An 18,772-nucleotide genomic window follows, 5' to 3' on the forward strand; every position below is an offset into this window, starting at 1 on the left:
GTATTCATCAAGAAAATCAAAAGACAATTAGCTATAGTTGGATCTAGTATGGATCATACACTAAAAACAATTACAATCTCGGAGGAATTCATTCGGTGACACATATGCTATTTTAGAAATTATCTTATCCTTAAAGATACGAAGACGACATGTGAATGTATATATGACTATATAGGCTCTATAGTCTACCAGGCTAGCCTTTTTCTTAAATTTAAGATATCTGAAAAACAAAGTACAACATTCAATGCAGAGTGTACTTCAATAACTTAAGAAATTTTATTTCTATCAAAACGTATTCGTTTGACAACACGTGCTACTTAAAAAATTATCTTATGACACGAAGAAGATGTGTAAATGCCTATTTATATATATGCTCTAGCTCTATTATGCTAGTCCATTTCCTAAACATAAAAGATTTGAAAAAAAAAACATAGATTCAATAAAGGATGTAATTCTATGATTTAAGTAATTATATATATATCAAAACATATTTGTTTTCACTTCTTTAGCAAATGTAATATATGGTTATTACTCAAGTTAAAACAAAATGTCAAAAACTATAGTATTTCAAAAACAATTATATGTGAACTGAATTTTACAAGAATCCGACTGAAACAATATTGGTATAACCCAACCCTTTAACATTATAGGAAATGTATTTTTTAGTCAGGTTATTTAATTGCGATGGTTCTACATTTATATATATCTATGCCAACTTTTGAACTCATATATTACATGAGATTTGCAAATGGTAAAAATAAATAAGATATGTTATTTTGAAAAATGAACATAATTAAAAATAAAAAATATACGAAGCAAATAGGGTCTTTTATTGTGATTCTCAAAATACTTCTTATGATTAAATCATTAAACCACGTGTAGCTTAGATTGCTTAGCATACCATATAATAAATCTAAAAGCTTTATTGACGATGATAAAACCAAGCTACTATAAATGCAAGGTTCTCCGTAGGTCTTTGAGACAATTCTCCGAAGGCTAACGAACCGAGCTAGGTGACACAACGAGATCAACGACCAACGATGGCGGTGCACGACGGCAACGACAGCGGTGGTGGTGTATGGCAGCGACTGTAGGCGGCGGTGGCAGCGGACGCGCGGTGGCACCGGCAGGCGGTGGCTGGTCAGGCGCCGGCAGTGATGGCGGCGGCGAAGCAGGTGGCCGGCTGTTGGATGGAGGAATGATGAGATGGACTTGTTAGGATTAGTTGTCAAGTTATTAAAACATCATATATTTATATAGCCTCCTATTAGGTTTAACTAATTTCATTGGTTATAAACCTAATGGGCCAACAAGTCCAATTCTTACTCCAAAGCCCGCTCCATGTAATTTTTATCAAGTGTCTAACCTGGTTAACTAATTTAAGCGGGTTAATAGTTCGTTACCTCACGGTATAACTTTCACGGGTCATAACTCGGTTGGCCGTATTGACTTACCCGAACCGGTCCATAATTCCAACAAAGTGTTGTAAGTGGGAATTGAACTTGAGTCTCTATTGAAAAACCCAAACTCCCTCCACTGTACCACATTGGATGAATGACGTTTTAAATCAATTAGGTGGAAGTTATGAATCATGCAGGCCCACTATCACACCTGAAACCTATAATATTGCATTGGAGGGATGATGCTCCTACTCTCCTGCTCTCTCCCTTCTCGCTTATTGCCCCTACATCATCTCATTTCTTCGCTTCCTCTTCATTGGGATGACAATCAGGATATACCTCCCGCTTTGACTTGTTTTTTCAGAACCGGAAGGTGAGGGGATGTTCTTTTGTGGTACCGCCTTGTCACATTCATTCCATCCCGCTTAGTCTTTAACTTTAAGAGTTAGAGAGATCTTATCATAAGCAAATACACTTGGTTTCAACAATGTAAAATGTACTTGCAATGACTTTGATCACTAAACTTTGAAAGCAATGGTTGGATTTTACAAGAATTTGTACATGATAATATAACTTATTTTAGGATTAAAATATTTGTCTCTTTAAATGTTCATTTTACACATTAATTTGGTTTTCAACAGGGTGTCTTTTTGTATTTTATCATACTTTTGGGCATTCCATCAAATTTCTCAAAATATAATAAAGTCAAAATTTGTCATTTTATGCAACTTGACTAACCGGACATAATAATAAATCATGCAAGTGGTTTTGCTTTGCAACTAAAGTCAACAATTCCATTAAATGGACATGGCAATGCCCATCACGTAACAAAAGAAGTAAAATGCCCATCATGTACGTTGGTCGTCTAAAATTATAATAAAACTCAATATTTTTTTTCACTCTATTTTAATTAAAATTACTTTTTATGCTTTTATTATTATATTTTCCCTCTTTTTTCTCACAATCATTTTCAAAAATATTAAAAAATTATAAAGAATGAACAATATTTCTTCAAATTAATCATAAACGGTAACATTTTTATTTCTCCTCCACTCACAACCACTCCAACCATACCCTAAAAACCGGAGAACACACTCACATAATATGAAAAACCCATTGCGAATGCTCTAACAAAAGAAGTACAATTTACTACTTTTTTAGAACGGGCAACTCAACAAACTAGCAAGACGCCAAGACAAACAAACAATACAAGAAAAGCAGAACAAACAATACAAGAAGTAAAGCTTACTTAATTACTTATAATGTACAACTCCTACAATTCTTTGTTGTCACGCTTATATGTGTTTCTTAACATCAAAACACGAATGAAGAATGAACGGGAAGTAGGGACACTTGTATGAAATTCCGATTCACACATATCTGCAGTTTATGAAACACCACCACAGATAATTATGCTAAGACAACAATTCAATAATTAATGATCAACGAATCATATTTTATCGTTTATGTACGATGCAAAGTGTGGCCTAAATTCACACAAAGGTAGACTTGCGTCAACAAAAGACAATAAGGTCAAATGTAGGACAAGTGAGATCTAGGTAACATGATATGAGGAATATCTTATTTTGTTGACCGTTTAGACAAAAATATAACATTCCTATGCAACAACGCCAAAAAAGCGAAATATCCTGAATATAAAAAAGTAGACCCCATCACACCATATAAAAGAAAATGAGAATCCTAATTCCCCTGATTTCCTAGTACACGTTCGGCGTTGACAAAAATAGCATACATGATACAACCATGTAATTTAATGAATATAAAACAAGTCATATAAAATTTTCTCGGCCTATAAAAACACAAGATTGATACCAAAATATTCAAATCATCAAATTTAACCAACCTGTAGAAAAAAGAAAAACAGAGAAAATGGAAACAAAGAGAGATACTTCATTTACGAGTGTTGTGGCACTTGACGAAAAACGCCAACAGAATATACCTCAACAGTATGTTCTTCCTCCTTCCCAACGACCAAGCCCGACACCTGTTGACCACATTTCCACCAGTCTCCCTGTCATTGACCTTTCCATGATGTACCACCCTGCATACAGGTCCCAACTAATTGACCAAGTTCATGCTGCCTGCAACCAACTTGGCTTCTAACAGGTATCGGTTTATAAGAACGACTTGCTTATATACGTACATCAGTATATAAGACGACTTATTGCTTTGTTTGCATGAGCTTTCCAGGCTATACATGTGTCAAAGTTACACTTCTCACAGTACCGAAAACAGTAACGAGGGGTGGACTTGCTTCATTCTTTTGAAACTTGTTTAAAAAAGGAAACGGTTGAGAAGGACTTTCGATGTATATATAGTGCATTTATCTTTCAAAAATAATATAAAGAACCTTGTCTATTGAAGGTGGTAAACCACGGAATTCCTGCCTCGGTCATGAAAGACGCACTAGACTCGGCTGAAGAGTTCTTTGATTTGCCCAGTGACGAAAAGATGTGTTTTGCATCAACTGATGTCCACAAGCCTGTAAGATATGGCACTAGTATGAATCACGGGACGGATAAAGTTTTCTACTGGCGAGACTTCATCAAGCATTATGCCAATCCCATATCAGAATGGATTCATTTATGGCCATCAAATCCTCCAGCTTACAGGTAACTAAACTCATCGAATTCTATTCTTCTTTCATTGAAAATGGCAGCGTTAACGTTCAATTACTAAATTACTTACGTTTCAAACAGAGAGAAGATGGGAAGCTATGCAAAGGCTGTGAATGTATTACAGAAGAAGCTAACAGAAGTTGTTCTAGAAAGCCTAGGCCTGAATGCTAAATACTTACATGATGACTTTAAAGAAGGTTCTCAGGTGATGGCTGTCAACTGCTACCCGTCTTGCCCGGAACCAGATCTTGCACTAGGGATGCCGGCACACACAGATTTCGGTACCCTGACCATACTAAATCAAAGCCATCAAGGGCTGGAAATCATGGACAGTGACAAAAAGTGGCACCCTGCTCCGTTCATAAAAGGTGCGTTGATAGTTCAGTTGGGGGATCAATTTGAAGTGATAAGCAATGGCAGATACAAGAGCATCCCACATAGGGTGATTCTTAACATGCAAAGGAAGCGGTTATCAATTGCAAGTCTTCACAGTATGAAGTTGGACACAAAGGTAGGACCAGCACCGGAGCTAATTGATGAAGAACACCCTGCTGGCCTACAAAGAAGGGAGCTTTGGTGAATTTCTTGATTACATCTCCGCTAAATCTCTAACCGAATACAAGTATATTAACATGCTGAAAAAGCCACAAAAAACGTGACTGAAGATGCATTACAATATTACTATTTCTTTGTACAAGTGTAAAACTTACAAGCCAACAATAGAAAGGTCATATGTGGATATTAGAATTTAGTAAATATTTCATATAAATCCGCCTCTTGACTTTGACTCCATAATAAAGCCTCAACTTTGACATCATATGACTTTGACTAGGTCCAACAAATAACTTTGACTTTGACCCTAGACCCTTCTTGTGTGATGGGTTCATATCATAAAGTGCAAACTTTAATCTAATGTATAAAGCCTTTCTAGTATAAAGCCTTTCTAGTTTCATTAATGTTTTAAATTTTAAATCAATTACAATCTTATCTAATTTTAGTATACTCTGGTCTTTCAAAGTATTGCATCTGCTAAGTTAAATAGGTCATTTATATTCATATAAAAGAATTAGAAGGGAAATATATCAGACTCATCGAGTATGAATTCTACATGGACCCATCCGGGACACATGTCTACTTTAAAGGCTTATCGTATCCTCAAACACACAAAGACAACACGTCCAATGTCTATCTAATATAGACTGCTAAATTTGAGAAAGATTCAGTGCAGGATGTACTTCCACGTTTTCAGAACTTCAATTCCGTAAAAATAATAAAAACATATTTGCTTTTTGTCACCATATATAAGACGCTTTATTATTCAAGTTGAAACATATTTGCATTTGAGGAACCGGGAACTGGGGCCAGTATACCACATCAACCCCATCCCGATTGGTCTTTAATTTTAGGAGTTGAGAGATCTTAGCCTCAAGACTCAAGAGGACACGTGTGATCATGCATGTCTATATATAGCATAGCCCCCTTTTCTAGATCGAAAAAGATATCAATTTGAAAAATAATGTGCAAGATTCCATGCATGATGTATAACATGCTACTTTCGTGGTTCCGGGGATTTCAAAGTGTACTTGCGTTTGCTTCATGTACGTTTTATTATTCTAGTTGAAACATGTCAAAAACTATTTATTATTCGAATTTTGGGGTGTTACTTCAAAATGTTCAAAATACAATAAAACATGAATCAAGATTCAAGGAAAAGCTCAAATTTGTCCTTTTATGCTACATGACTAACCTGACAATAATAAATAATGCAAATGGTTTGGTTTGCGTCTATTAACATCAAACACACGAACTAAAATCGGAACGAGAGCACTTATCTGAATTCCAGTCTCTGTGAAGGTCAAAACAGATAGGAAACTGTTATGTTGTGGTCTCCGATCCATCATGGGTCGGGTCCGGTTTAGACGAATAGACAGAATTAGGAGATTAAGCTGTTTGAGTTTTGGCCAAGCCCAAAAGCTCTAATCAGGCCCAGTTTAGTTAAAGGGTTAAACCCTAATTGTCTAGTCTATATATTCTCTCCTGTACTTGTAAGTTTGTATCACTCAATAATAAGAAATCCCTAGTTATCGACAGTGGACGTAGGTCATACACCGTGACCGAACCACTTAAATCCTTGTGTCTCTTTCGTTTATTCTTTCGGTTTTACTATTGTATTCGTGTTTGTGTGTGACTCCGAACCTAACAGAAACCTATGTTCCCTGGATCCAGACTCTATAGTTTGTGAAACACCATCATGGCTAATCCTGTAAAGACAACCTATATACTATTAATGATAAACAGATATTACTACTTTTGTTTCTGTGAGATAAACAACAGTGCCTAAATTCACACACAACAAATCATATTATGGTTGTGACACCAGTTGTAAATGCTAATTTGAGACAAATGTGATTGCGTAAAATGATCTGAAAGTTATGGGTTATGAAACCGGCAATAAAGGACTAATTTGGGAGTCGGGGCATATGAGATCTAAGTAACATGAACTGAAAGATATTTTATTTTGTTGACAAAAAATAATAACAATAATATGTGAAATAGGCTAAATATAAACAAGTAGACCCCATCACACCATATTACAGAAAATGAGAATCCTACTCTCCCCTTCATACATTCTCTCTACGTATACATTAATATACACTGTTTGTTGAATTTCATATGGTTTTCATTATGAATGCTTCAACTACAGGAAAAAGAGTTTATTTGGCTGCACATCCAAAATAGAAGAGCACGTGATATTTTTAAAAACAACATAAAATAAGGGTCGTTTTACATCATAAAACAACTATGAAGAACGCCCCTAATAATATAACATTTGTAATAATAGAATTTCTATGTATAATAACTTTTGGCTGGTATCTTAATAGGAAAAATGCATATTATACATGTCAGGCCACTAATGGCAATTGTGTTATAGCTATTATGAAATATATGTTATGTTTATTTCTTAATTAAATTTGAAAATTTTGATTTTTAAACTTGTTGAACTTTTTAATAATTTGGCAATAGTTAATGCTTAAAGTCTATAGTTTTACATATGTTTTAAAATTCTAAATCAATTGTAAACTTCTCTATTTTTTAATGAACTTTGGGCATTTATATTGTTTAAGAAAATCAAAAGACAATTAGCTATAGTCAGATCTGGTATGGATCGTACAATAAAAGTAGTTACAATCCCATAGGAATTCACTCGGTGGCACATGTGCTATTTTAGAAGTTATCTTATCCTCAAAGATACAAAAAAAAACCTGTATGTCTATATATAGGCTCTACTAGGCTAGCCCCTTTCCTAAATGGCTAAATTTAAGAGATCTTCAATGATTTGAGGAATTTTATTTCTATCAAAACATATTTGCTTTTACTTGGCTAGAATACCTGGTGCACACATGTCTATATATAGCCATCTACTAGCAAGCCCCTTTTCTGGATCAAGAAAGATTTCAATTTGAATAAGGAATTGCGCAAGATTCCAAAAGCGTGATGTATAACATGTTACTTTCTTGGTTTCGGGGATTTCAAAATGTATGTACTTGCTTTTACGTCATGGGAGCGTCCAATATTAAAGGTATGTTTATTATTCTGATTGAAACATGTCAAAAACTATATATTATTCTAGCTTGGTTTTACACCAGGGTGTCTTTTTGTAACCTGATTAATCAGACAATAATAAATAATGCAAATGGTTTGGTTTGCAACTATAGTCAACAACTTTATTAAATGGTCATGGCAATGCCCATCATGTAACAAAAAAGTTCACTTTTACTTATCAAAAGAACTCTTCTAAGTGTTACTTCTGTTCAACTCCTACAAGACTTTTTTATAGGGCACACAGAGTGTTCGCATTCATTAACATCAAACATATGAACTAAGAACATAAATGAGGAACACTTAACTGAATTCGAACCATCACGGATAATCCTGCAAAGACAACCTTTCTACTATCAATGATCAACGAATATTATTACTTTCATTTCTGTGACATAAACAATGGGGTCTTAATTCATACACGACGAATCATATCACTATTGCTTGTGAAACTAAATTGTAAAGGCTAATTTAGAAACATGTAATCTAGCTAACATGATCTGAGAAATATTATCTTTTGTTGACCATTCAGACAAAAAAAAAGCAATCATGTGTGACATCAGAAAAGTGAAATAGCCTAAATATAAGCAAGTAGACCCCATCACACCATATAAAAGCAAATGAGAATCCTACTCTGTAACATCCTAAAATTTTAAGGTTGAATAAAGAAAGTTATGTTTAGTGATTTCGCGTTATTGATTATTTAATATCGAGTAAGGAGCGGATCATGGACTTAGATTAATTGACATGGGTTAAATGAGAATGGGCCTTAGGTCCATGGGCTTAAGGGATATAAATATCCCCTAAACCCTAAAACATCACTCATTCCATCTTATTCTCTAACACTCCAAAACACACCCACACCACTCACACCGCCAGCGGCCGAGGGAGAAGAACGAGCGTGATCCGAGAGAGAGTGAGCGATTAGTTGTGATTAAACAAGTTAAACGAGATCGAAACAAGCACAAAAAGGTATGATTCTTGATCTTTGAAGTTTAAAGATCCAAGCTTTATAGTGTTTATACGACCGAAAACGGTTGGGGAGCGTAGTGGGTGATGTCGAACCATAACAAGGGTGTTAAAATCGCCAAAAATGCTTGATAGAAACCAAACAACGGCTGAACTGGGCAACTTCGCCTTCAAAGCGATAACTTCGCCTTCAAAGCGATAACTTCGCCTGAGGCCAAGTTCGCCTAATTGATAACTTCGCTTACGGCCAAGTTCGCCTAACTGGTAACTTCTCCTGAGGCCAAGTTCGCCTAATTGATAACTTCGCTTACGGCCAAGTTCGCCTAACTGGTAACTTCGCCTGAGGTCAAGTTCGCCTAATTGATAACTTCGCTTACGGCCAAGTTCGCCTAACTGATAACTTCGCCTAAAGCTAAGTTCGCTTAAGATTTAACTTCGCTTAAAGCTAAGTTCGCCTAAGGTTTAACTTCGCTTAAAGTCAAGTTCGATTAGGAAATAAATTAAAAACCTAATGAAAAATGTGTTAAGACAGTTAATGGAAATAAAATTTTTCCAAGCTGACCTGGCAGCTCGACCCCAGCCAGGGGCTCTGCCCCTTGGACCCTGCTAGGGGCCGCCGCCCCTAGACCCCGCTGCCAGGGGCGCTGCCCCCGGACCCCCGTTCGTTGTGGGTCATATAAAGATAGAAATGCAATATAAGAAGTGATAGTTAATTGATGCGTATACTTGTTATACAGTCAGCCGTGCACAACTGAAGAAAGGGATTACGATTAACGGTGAACGTAACCGTGTTCAGGTGAGTTTCTAGCCCCATTCCTTGTTATGTTTTCGGGGCTGTGTGCATACTCGATGTGTTGTTAATACATTTATCCTAAGTGATAAGTGTATGCCATATGTGATATATGTGATATGTATGAATGATTGCTTGATGGTACGTGAACGATCTTCGGATATTGCACGTACCGTCAGGTTGTAACGCTATGTATAAGGTAAGTATGATATGTATGCTTATGTGTATGAATGTAATAAAGTTAATAAAAGAAGGAAAAGACGGTTGTATGGTTGTATGGTTACGAAAAGGGTACCGAGCCCTAATAATACTCGAGGTATGATGTATGGTTGTATGGTAACGAAGAGGGAATCGAACCCTACTAATATTCGAGAACTAGGGACCAGACCCTTATAATATCTGTGATGTTAGGGACCAGACCCTTATAATATCTGTGATGTTAGGGACCAGACCCTTATAATATCTGTGAGGTTATAGGGCGAAAGGCTCTTTAAAACGTAAGATTGTGTATGTAAAGAAAGTACGAAGGTAAGAATGAAAGTATATGCACTTAGGTGTGTACGAAAGAAAGTTAAGAGGTTAAGTATGAAATGTAAGAATGTATTGTATGATTATGTGATTAACTAGAACTCACTCAGCGTAGCTGACTTTTAGTATGCACGCAGGTGAGTAGGATGAGGCAGCTCGCTTGAGGAGACACGTGGCACTGAATAAGAGGCTGGCATCGAAAGACTCAAGACGTTTAAGTTTAATGTTTCGTTTATTTTGAAAGACAAAATGATGTTTTAAGACAAGACGTGTTTTGTTATGAAATGTTTTATGAAAGTTTTTAAATTCCGCGAATGTTTTAATTAACTCTGATATTTAGAACTGCGTTTATGAGTAAATCCAACACGAAAGTAGGGTTACCGGTGACGGGGCCTTACATACTCTCCCCTGATTTCCTAATGCACGTTCGGCTTGGACAAAAATAGCATGCAACCAGATATTTTAATGAATATAAAATTAGTCATATAAACCTTTTTGGCCTATAAAAACACAAGATTGATACCAAAATATTTAAATCTTCAAACTTAACCAACCAGCAGAGAAAAGCAAACAGAGAGAATGGAAGCCAAGGGAGATAGTTCATTTACGAGTGTCACGTCACTTACCAAAAAATTCCAACAAAATATACCTCAACAGTATGTTCTTCCTCCTTCCCAACGACCAAACCCGACACTTGCTGGCCACATTTCTACCAGCCTCCCTGTCATTGACCTTTCCATGATGGACCACCCTGCACACAAATCCAAACTAATTAATCAAGTTCATGATGCCTGCAGCCAACTTGGCTTCTTTCAGGTATCACTTTTATAAAAAAAGTTGCATATAGCAATACAAATACATACATCATATATAAGATGACTTATTCGCTTTGTTTGCATGAGCTTTCCAGGCTATAAATGTGTCAAAGTTTCATTTCTCACGGTACCGAAAACAGTAACAAGGGGTGGACTTGCTTCATTCTTTAGAAACTTGTTTACGAAAGGAAACGGTTGAGAAGGGCTTTCGATGTATATATAGTGCATTTATCTTTGAAAATATATAAAGAACCTTGTCTATTGAAGGTGATAAACCACGGAATTCCTACCTCCGTCATGCAAGATGCACTAGACTCTGCTGAAGAGTTCTTTGATTTGCCAAGTGATGAAAAGATGTGTTTTGCTTTAACTGATGTTCACAAGCCTGTAAGGTATGGCACGAGCATGAATCATGGGATGGATAAAGTGTTCTACTGGAGGGACTTCATCAAGCATTATGCAAATCCCATATCAGAATGGATCCATTTATGGCCATCCAATCCTCCAACTTACAGGTAACTGAACTCATCATTGAAAATGGCAGCATTAACGTTCGATTACTAAATACTTATATTTCAAACAGAGAGAAGATGGGAAGCTATGCAAAGGCTGTGAATGCATTACAGAAGAAGCTAACAGAAGTGGTTCTAGAAAGCCTAGGCCTGAATGTTAATTACTTACACGATGACTTTAAAGAAGGTTCTCAGGTGATGGCTGTCAACTGCTACCCGTCTTGCCCGGAACCAGATCTTGCACTAGGGATGCCAGCACACACGGATTTTGGTACCCTGACCATACTAAATCAAACCGATCAAGGACTGGAAATCATGGACCATGACAAAAAGTGGCGCCCTGTTCCATTCATAAAAGGTGCTTTAATAGTTCAGTTGGGGGATCAACTAGAAGTGATAAGCAATGGCAGATACAAGAGCATCCCGCATAGAGTGATTCTTAACATGCAAAGGAAGCGGCTTTCAATTGCAAGTCTTCACAGTATGAAGTTGGACACAAAGGTAGGACCCGCACCTGAGCTAGTTGATGAACAACACCCTGCCGCCTACAAAGAAGGGAGCTTTGGTGAATTTCTTGATTACATTTCTGCTACATCTTTAACAGAATACAAGTACATTGACATGCTGAAAAACCCATGAAGAATGTGACATTCCAATATTCCTATTTCTTTTGATTCGCTGATTTGCTTATCTTTTATTCATTAATTCACAATATCGTGCAATTTATTTACTACTCTCCTTAGTACAAGTCTACAACTATGACATTTAAATGCCCCTATGAAGTTGGCCAATAAAGCTCACATATCGAAACTAGAATTCATATATTTCATATAAGTTACAAGTCAACAAAAATTCTACCAAGTATCCTTTTGAGGCATTTAAGCTATTAACCCACTAAACAAAATGGAGCCCGAAATGTTTGATGACAGAACTCAGAAGTATAAGTTGATTCTGGTGGGACATGATGGGGACTAGAGAACAAAGTCAACATATCAAATTTTTAGAAAAAAAAGAGTGACAAATATTAATACTAACATAAAAAATATTCAAATGGATATGGAGTCTCTAGTACTTATATTTTGGAAATGTTTCATTGATTATATAAAATATGTGAAAGAACCAAGGGGGTTGCGGCGCAGCTTGTTGCCCGCTTACCTGCCACTTCATTGTAAATCGTTTGGTTGGTACTATGAATTAACCCACAATACAATTCTATTAAGTGTTAACTAAAAAAAATTGAGAATGTGCTTGAACATATTGAATTGATTTCAAGTCACTCTAATTATGTTTTAGAAATGACTCACTGATTATAGAATTAAGAAATTGTGCATAATTGTTTACATCTTTATGGACACGTTTGGGCTAACCCCTGATGACTCCAACACAAGACGAAACCAGTGAATTCAATCATACACGAAATGTAATGGCTGGTCCCTTTGAATTCAAAGGCATTTGACGACGCTAGAAAGACAGTTGTTAACTCTAAGCTCTCTTGAGTTAGGCAGGTGAAGCTCAAACTAAATTAAGTTAAAGCTTTTTCTAGTTTTATTAACGTTTTAAAAGTTGTGAATACATAATGTTTAAAGCTTTTCTAGTTTTATTAATGTTTTAATTTTTAAATCAAATATAATCTTATCTAAATTTCAGTATACTATAGTGTTTTAAAACAGTGCATCTGGTAAGTTAGATATGTCATTTATATTCATAAAGAAAATCAAATGTCTATTGATCAGATCTAATATCTAAATGGATCATATATAAACAGCACTTGAAGTCCAGACAAAGGTGCGCATGACATGATGTCATCATGCCCTTGGTGACACATGTCCACCTTGAGACTTATCTTATCCTCAAACAAACGAACTCGACACGGTCAACGTCTATATATAGACTCTACTAGGCTAGCCCGTTTCCTAAATTTGAGAAAGATTTGTAAAATAATATACAAGATTCAATGCAGAATGTATTCATGGTTTCAGGGACTTCATTTCTGCCAAAAACATATTTGCTTTTGTTTCGTCAGCATATATAAGAGATGTTTTATTATTCAAGTTAAAACAAAATGTGGTTTTAACTAACCAAATTAACGATCATTCTGTTATTTGACTACAAGTTCACAATTAGTCCCTCTATTATTTATACGGCGTAAGACCCCCTTAAGCTATCAGAATGTCAAACTTTGGTTGAGTACTACACCAATTCCACATATAATATTATAAGTTTATAACTAATGCTGGTAACAAAATATGGATAATGACTATCAACTTGGGATCTAACTAAATTCAATACGAGACTAGGTTAGTTGTGATGCTTATGGTATAAGGGATAACACAGATCAATGCAGTGATACTAGCATTGCGCTCTCTGTTTGCCTTTACATTTCTACAAGTAATCTAAAAGTTAATCTTTTAATTTGACTTTGCACTTTAAATGCAAGGTGTCTTTTTGTATTTTATCAGAGTTTTGGGGTGTTTCTTCAAATACAATAAAGTAGGAAAAGTTAAAATTTGTCTTTTTAGGCAATAGATAATAATAATAAACAATGCAATGATTTCGTTTGCAACTATGGTCTAACAACTTTATCAGATGGTAATCATATAAAGTAACAAGAGAAGTATAGAAAATCACTCTCTTAAATTAGTTACTTATTATTATAACTAAGATTCTTTGTTCACAGGGAAAAAGAGTATTCGCATTTATTAACATCAAACACACATATGAAAAAACAGAAAGAAGGAACACTTACCTGAATTCTGATTGGCATAGATCTGCAATTTGTGCGTGTCAACCTTTTTACTATTTTCTAGTTAACAAATCAATTTGCTTGGCCATTCCTGCACAAAGTCAACTTTTGTTACTATTTACTGATAGAATCATATTATTGTTGTTGTTGTTGTTGTTGTTGTTTGGTACTACTATTACTATTACTATTTCTGCGGAATACAGAAAAAGTAAAAAACTATTAAAAGTAATAAAAACAAGACCAAAAAAGTTCACAGAGGGGTCTAAGTTCACATGAAAGTTTGACTTGCATCAGCAAAAAGTATAGGAAGGAAACCCAACAAACAGGTTAATCGGGAGAAGAGTGGTCTAAGTAACATGACAGAAAAATAGTTTCTTTAGTTGACCAATGTGACTAAAACATAAGAATCCAGTGTGACAACAACAAATAAGTGAAAGAGGCGGCATTTGAATTGCCTAAATATAAATAATTGGACCCCACCCCATCATATAAAAATGAGAATGGTATTTTCCCCCCTTAAACCCGCAATATACAGCCTGGGTCATTGTACTAGTACATAAACAGTATAAAAGCAAAAGATTGAGAAGAAAGTATTCAAATCTTCAAATTTAACTTTCAGTAAGAAAAGAAACAGAGAGAATGGAATCAAAGGGAGATATTTCATTTACCAGTGTCATGGCAGTTACTCAAACATGCCAACAAAACATACCTCAACAGTATGTTCTTCCTCCTCAACGACCAAAATCAACCTTTGTTGACCAAACTTTTACCATACTCCCTGTCATTGACCTTTCCATGATTGACCACCCTGCACACAGGTCCCAACTAATTGACCAAGTTCATGCTGCCTGCAACCAACTTGGCTTCTTTCAGGTTCAATTAATATAAAAAGCATGCATATAGCAATTGATATACATACATGAGTATATTAGATATAAGATGACTTATTGAGCTTTCAAGGCTATACATGTGTCAAATTTTTACTTCTCACGGTACCAAAAAGGGTAAAGAAAGTCATTTTGGTCAAGATAACACGGCCGATTGGACTAATATCATTTTTTTAAAATATTATTTATAAAAAGGAACACTTGAGAAGGACTTTCGACGTATATATAGTGCATGAATGCACGCATTTATCTTTAACATTATATATTGCTCGGATAAAGAACATTGTCTATTAAAGGTGATAAACCATGGAATTCCTACCTCACTCATGAAAGACGCGCTAGATTCTGCTGAACAATTCTTTGATTTGCCAAGTGATGAGAAGATGTCTTTTGCTTCAACAGATGTTCACAATCCTGTAAGATATGGCACTAGTATGAATCATGGGACTGATAAAGTGTTCTACTGGAGAGACTTCATCAAGCATTATGCTAATCCCATATCCGAATGGATCCATTTGTGGCCATCTAATCCTCCAACTTACAAGTAACTAAGCTTATCAAGTTATACGCTTCTTTCACCAAAAATGGCAGCATTAACTTGAATTGCTTATATTTCATACAGGGAGAAGATGGGAAGCTATGCAAAGGCGGTGAATGTATTACAAAAGAAGCTAACAGAAGTGGTTTTTGAAAGCCTGGGCCTGAATGCCAAATACTTAGATGATGACATAAAAGAAGGTTCTCAAGTGATGGCTGTCAACTGCTACCCGTTTTGCCCTGAACCAGATCTTGCACTGGGGATGCCACCACACACGGACTATGGCACGCTCACCATTCTGAATCAAAGTCATCAAGGACTTGAAATCATGGACCGTGACAAAAATTGGCACTCTGTTCCATATATAAAAGGTGCATTGATAGTTCAGCTGGGAGATCAACTTGAAGTGATAAGCAATGGCAGATACAAGAGTATCCCACATCGAGCAATTCTCAATGTGCAAACAAAGCGGTTTTCAATTGCAAGTCTGCATAGTATGCAGTTAGACAAAAAGGTAGGACCCGCACCGGAGCTAGTTGATGAACAACACCCTGCTGCCTACAAAGAAGGGAGCTTTACTGAATTTCTTGATTACATTTCCATTAAATCTCTTACAGAAGGCAAGTACATTGACATGCTGAAAATCCCATGAAAGATGAATATGAGTGAAGTATAAAATAGACAACTACTCATAAAGACCGGATTCATCACAAACTTTCAACCATTAGAAGATGCATTGCATTACTACTATTTCATTTGATTCAGTACTTTACTACTTTATAGTTCTATGTCACATGCTTTTGAGAGGATTGGCATAGAACAGCCATTTAAACTTCACTACTATTTAGTGATAATCTTACTTTTATTAATCAAATCACAATATGAAGCAACTTATTTACTACTTTCCTTCTAAGTACAACATATAGTAAAACGTTAAATAAACAACCACTCATAAAAACATCCGAACATGGGTGAAGCATAAAATGAACTACTCATAAAAACACAAGCCCTCAACTCTTTGAGATCAGAAGATGCATTACATTATTACTTGTTCATTTGATTTAGTGCTTTATATTTCTATGTAGGGGTGCAAATGAGCCGAGCCGCTCGTGAACTACTGGCTCGTGAAAAAGCTCGATCGAGCCAAGCTTAAACGAGCCCGGGCCTAAATATAAGCTCACTTAACAAACGAGCTTGAGTTTCACTTTATTTTTATATATAATGTTATAAAATAATATGTATAATGATATAAAAATAATAAGTAAATAATATATATATATATATACTATTTTACATATAAAATTTTAATTGAAATATGCATATATATACACACACACAGAGAGACAATTATAAATGCATAAAAATTAATTAGTAAATATAAACAAGCTGTGCCCAATCTCGACCTTGAAAAACTACTCACAGGCACAGCTTGAGCTTTAGAAACAGAGGTCAAAATAAGCCAAGCTTGAACTCGAGCTCTGTGTAAGTTAAACGAGCCGAGCTCGCCCTCCGACTCGGCTTGTTTACAAATTCAATGCCACATGAATTGGCAATACGAAGCAATTTACTAATCAATTTAAACTTCACTACTAGTTTAGTGATCATCTACTGTTTATTATTAATCAATTCGCGACATGAAGCACTTTATTTACTACTAAGCATACCGCATATTCAATTTGAGTACACTGTTAATCATTACTGGTAAACATTGTGGAATTCAGGCATATTATAATGATAAATAATAATACAGATATTTATGAAGCTAGGGTTTTGATTTTGGAATTGAATCTGATAAGAATGACGAGCGAATCCGCCATGGATATGATGCAACGGAGATCGTAAACTGACCTGAGAGAATTGACGACGGCGTAGAGATGAGTAGCGGAGAGTATCACCCAAATTGAATCAGTTCCCGCCATTTTGGAACCCTAAATAGGTTTTACATGGCCTGTAAACGAACAATTGTTAGGCTGGAAGTTTGATTATGTTAGCAATGTTTTCATAACCGGATTGGACTGGTAATCTGTTCGCCGGTTCAATCGGTCCGACCAGCAGAACATAAAATTTTTCAAAAAAAAGAAAAATAACTTTTATAGTAAAACGGGTTCACTAGTCCAGTTTTCAAGTCATACCAGTTTGATCGGTTCGGACCGGCTGGTTCTCTGAAACCGAGTGAACTGCATAGAACCAGACAGATCAATAGCCGGTCAGACCGGTTCGACTGGCCGGTCCAGTCTAATCTCAACAACATTGTATGTTAGTTTCTTTAATAAACAAATGAATATAACAATTTTTTTTTTCATTTAGCTAAAAGAATGAATACGAATACGCGTTTTGCACGTTCATTTATATTAATAAACGACTATTATTTATGTTTGTTTAAATTCTAATAAATATACAAGTAGCTAAATGTTTATTAAGAGTCGGTGTTTTCCCTCATAGATGTGCACAAATCAGGCAGAAAGTAAAATTCTATAACTGGTTTCGGATACGGTCAAAGAAGTCAATTATTGGGGATATATATAACTAGGGGTGTGCAAATTAACCGTTATAACCATTAACCGAACCATAACCGACATAATCAAACCGACTTTAACCGATAACCGACATAATCGGTGGGTTGGTTTAATGAATTTTTGAAAACCACCAAATACGGGTCGGTTTTGATTAAAGATAGTTTCAAATCCGTCATAACCGAACCGCCCCATTTACAAGACTCTCAACTTTAAGGAGTATAATTAGATCATGTTATTGATAATTTGGAGAAAATTAAAGAAGGTAATAAACTAAAAATGCTCTCATTTACTATATGATTTAATTTTACTAAAAAGTTATCCATTTATCTATCGCTTGTTTGAGTATATATTATTAATATTATGGATTATATTTTGTTAAACTATGTCATGTCATTTTTATTTTTATTTTTAGTTTGGTAATATTTAGTACCAAAGTTTTAGGTTCAATTACATTGTTTTGGTCACGGTTAACCGACCCATAACCGACTCTCTATAATCTTTAAAACCGATTAACCAAAACATCCATAACGGATCGGTTATAGTTATCGATTAACCGACATATTGGTTATGGTTATTAGTTTGGCCTAAAACTGCCCCAAACCGCCTCATGTACACCCCTACCTATAACCGAGTAGGGCATATCGCAAGTAATTGAACAAAAAATCCACCCTATGTAATCGATTAGGATAAGTATCAAACCATGAATATCCGGGTTTTTTTTTTCATTTCAAAATTCTAAGCTATAAAAGGTGTGGGAACTGAGAAGATACAACTATATATTAAAAGAAAATAAGTATGTAAAATGCGTAAAGTAAAACTTAAAAATTTCTTAAAA

At 35.5% G+C, this 18,772-nt stretch overlaps 3 protein-coding genes and 1 pseudogene across 3 annotated transcripts; all 4 read left to right on the forward strand.

Annotated features, from left to right (window-relative positions):
* Window positions 1-3,290: 3,290 nt before the first annotated feature.
* LOC143591201 (2-oxoglutarate-dependent dioxygenase 21, chloroplastic-like) lies at window positions 3,291-4,037 on the forward strand. Its single transcript, XM_077071477.1, has 2 exons — window positions 3,291-3,491; window positions 3,786-4,037. The coding sequence occupies exons 1-2, from the start codon at window positions 3,291-3,293 to the stop codon at window positions 4,035-4,037; spliced, it is 453 nt and encodes a 150-aa protein (XP_076927592.1).
* LOC143591196 (flavanone 3-dioxygenase 3 pseudogene) lies at window positions 3,893-4,735 on the forward strand (annotated as a pseudogene).
* Window positions 4,736-10,498: 5,763 nt separating this feature from the next.
* On the forward strand, window positions 10,499-11,892 carry LOC143591207 (flavanone 3-dioxygenase 3-like). The gene is made up of 3 exons (XM_077071481.1): window positions 10,499-10,742; window positions 11,009-11,256; window positions 11,325-11,892. Exons 1-3 carry the CDS (start codon window positions 10,506-10,508, stop codon window positions 11,890-11,892), a joined length of 1,053 nt encoding a protein of 350 aa, XP_076927596.1. The 5' UTR covers window positions 10,499-10,505.
* A 2,405-nt stretch (window positions 11,893-14,297) lies between these two features.
* LOC143591208 (flavanone 3-dioxygenase 3-like) lies at window positions 14,298-16,073 on the forward strand. Its single transcript, XM_077071482.1, has 3 exons — window positions 14,298-14,869; window positions 15,180-15,427; window positions 15,506-16,073. The coding sequence occupies exons 1-3, from the start codon at window positions 14,636-14,638 to the stop codon at window positions 16,071-16,073; spliced, it is 1,050 nt and encodes a 349-aa protein (XP_076927597.1). The 5' UTR covers window positions 14,298-14,635.
* Window positions 16,074-18,772: the final 2,699 nt, after the last annotated feature.

Source organism: Bidens hawaiensis, unplaced genomic scaffold (genome assembly GCF_021521415.1).
Source record: "Bidens hawaiensis isolate Kalapana, Puna unplaced genomic scaffold, B.hawaiensis_p1.1 tig00039455_1, whole genome shotgun sequence".
NCBI classification, from domain to species: Eukaryota; Viridiplantae; Streptophyta; class Magnoliopsida; order Asterales; family Asteraceae; genus Bidens; species Bidens hawaiensis.

Coding starts and splice junctions, on each gene's coding strand:
- LOC143591208 (XM_077071482.1), top strand. CDS start 14,636: ATGGAATCAAAGGGAGATATTTCATTTACCAGTGTCATGGCAGTTACT. Junction 14,870..15,179: donor ACCAACTTGGCTTCTTTCAG/GTTCAATTAATA, acceptor TGTCTATTAAAG/GTGATAAACCATGGAATTCC. Junction 15,428..15,505: donor TCTAATCCTCCAACTTACAA/GTAACTAAGCTT, acceptor TATTTCATACAG/GGAGAAGATGGGAAGCTATG.
- LOC143591207 (XM_077071481.1), top strand. CDS start 10,506: ATGGAAGCCAAGGGAGATAGTTCATTTACGAGTGTCACGTCACTTACC. Junction 10,743..11,008: donor GCCAACTTGGCTTCTTTCAG/GTATCACTTTTA, acceptor TGTCTATTGAAG/GTGATAAACCACGGAATTCC. Junction 11,257..11,324: donor TCCAATCCTCCAACTTACAG/GTAACTGAACTC, acceptor TATTTCAAACAG/AGAGAAGATGGGAAGCTATG.
- LOC143591201 (XM_077071477.1), top strand. CDS start 3,291: ATGGAAACAAAGAGAGATACTTCATTTACGAGTGTTGTGGCACTTGAC. Junction 3,492..3,785: donor GGTCCCAACTAATTGACCAA/GTTCATGCTGCC, acceptor TGTCTATTGAAG/GTGGTAAACCACGGAATTCC.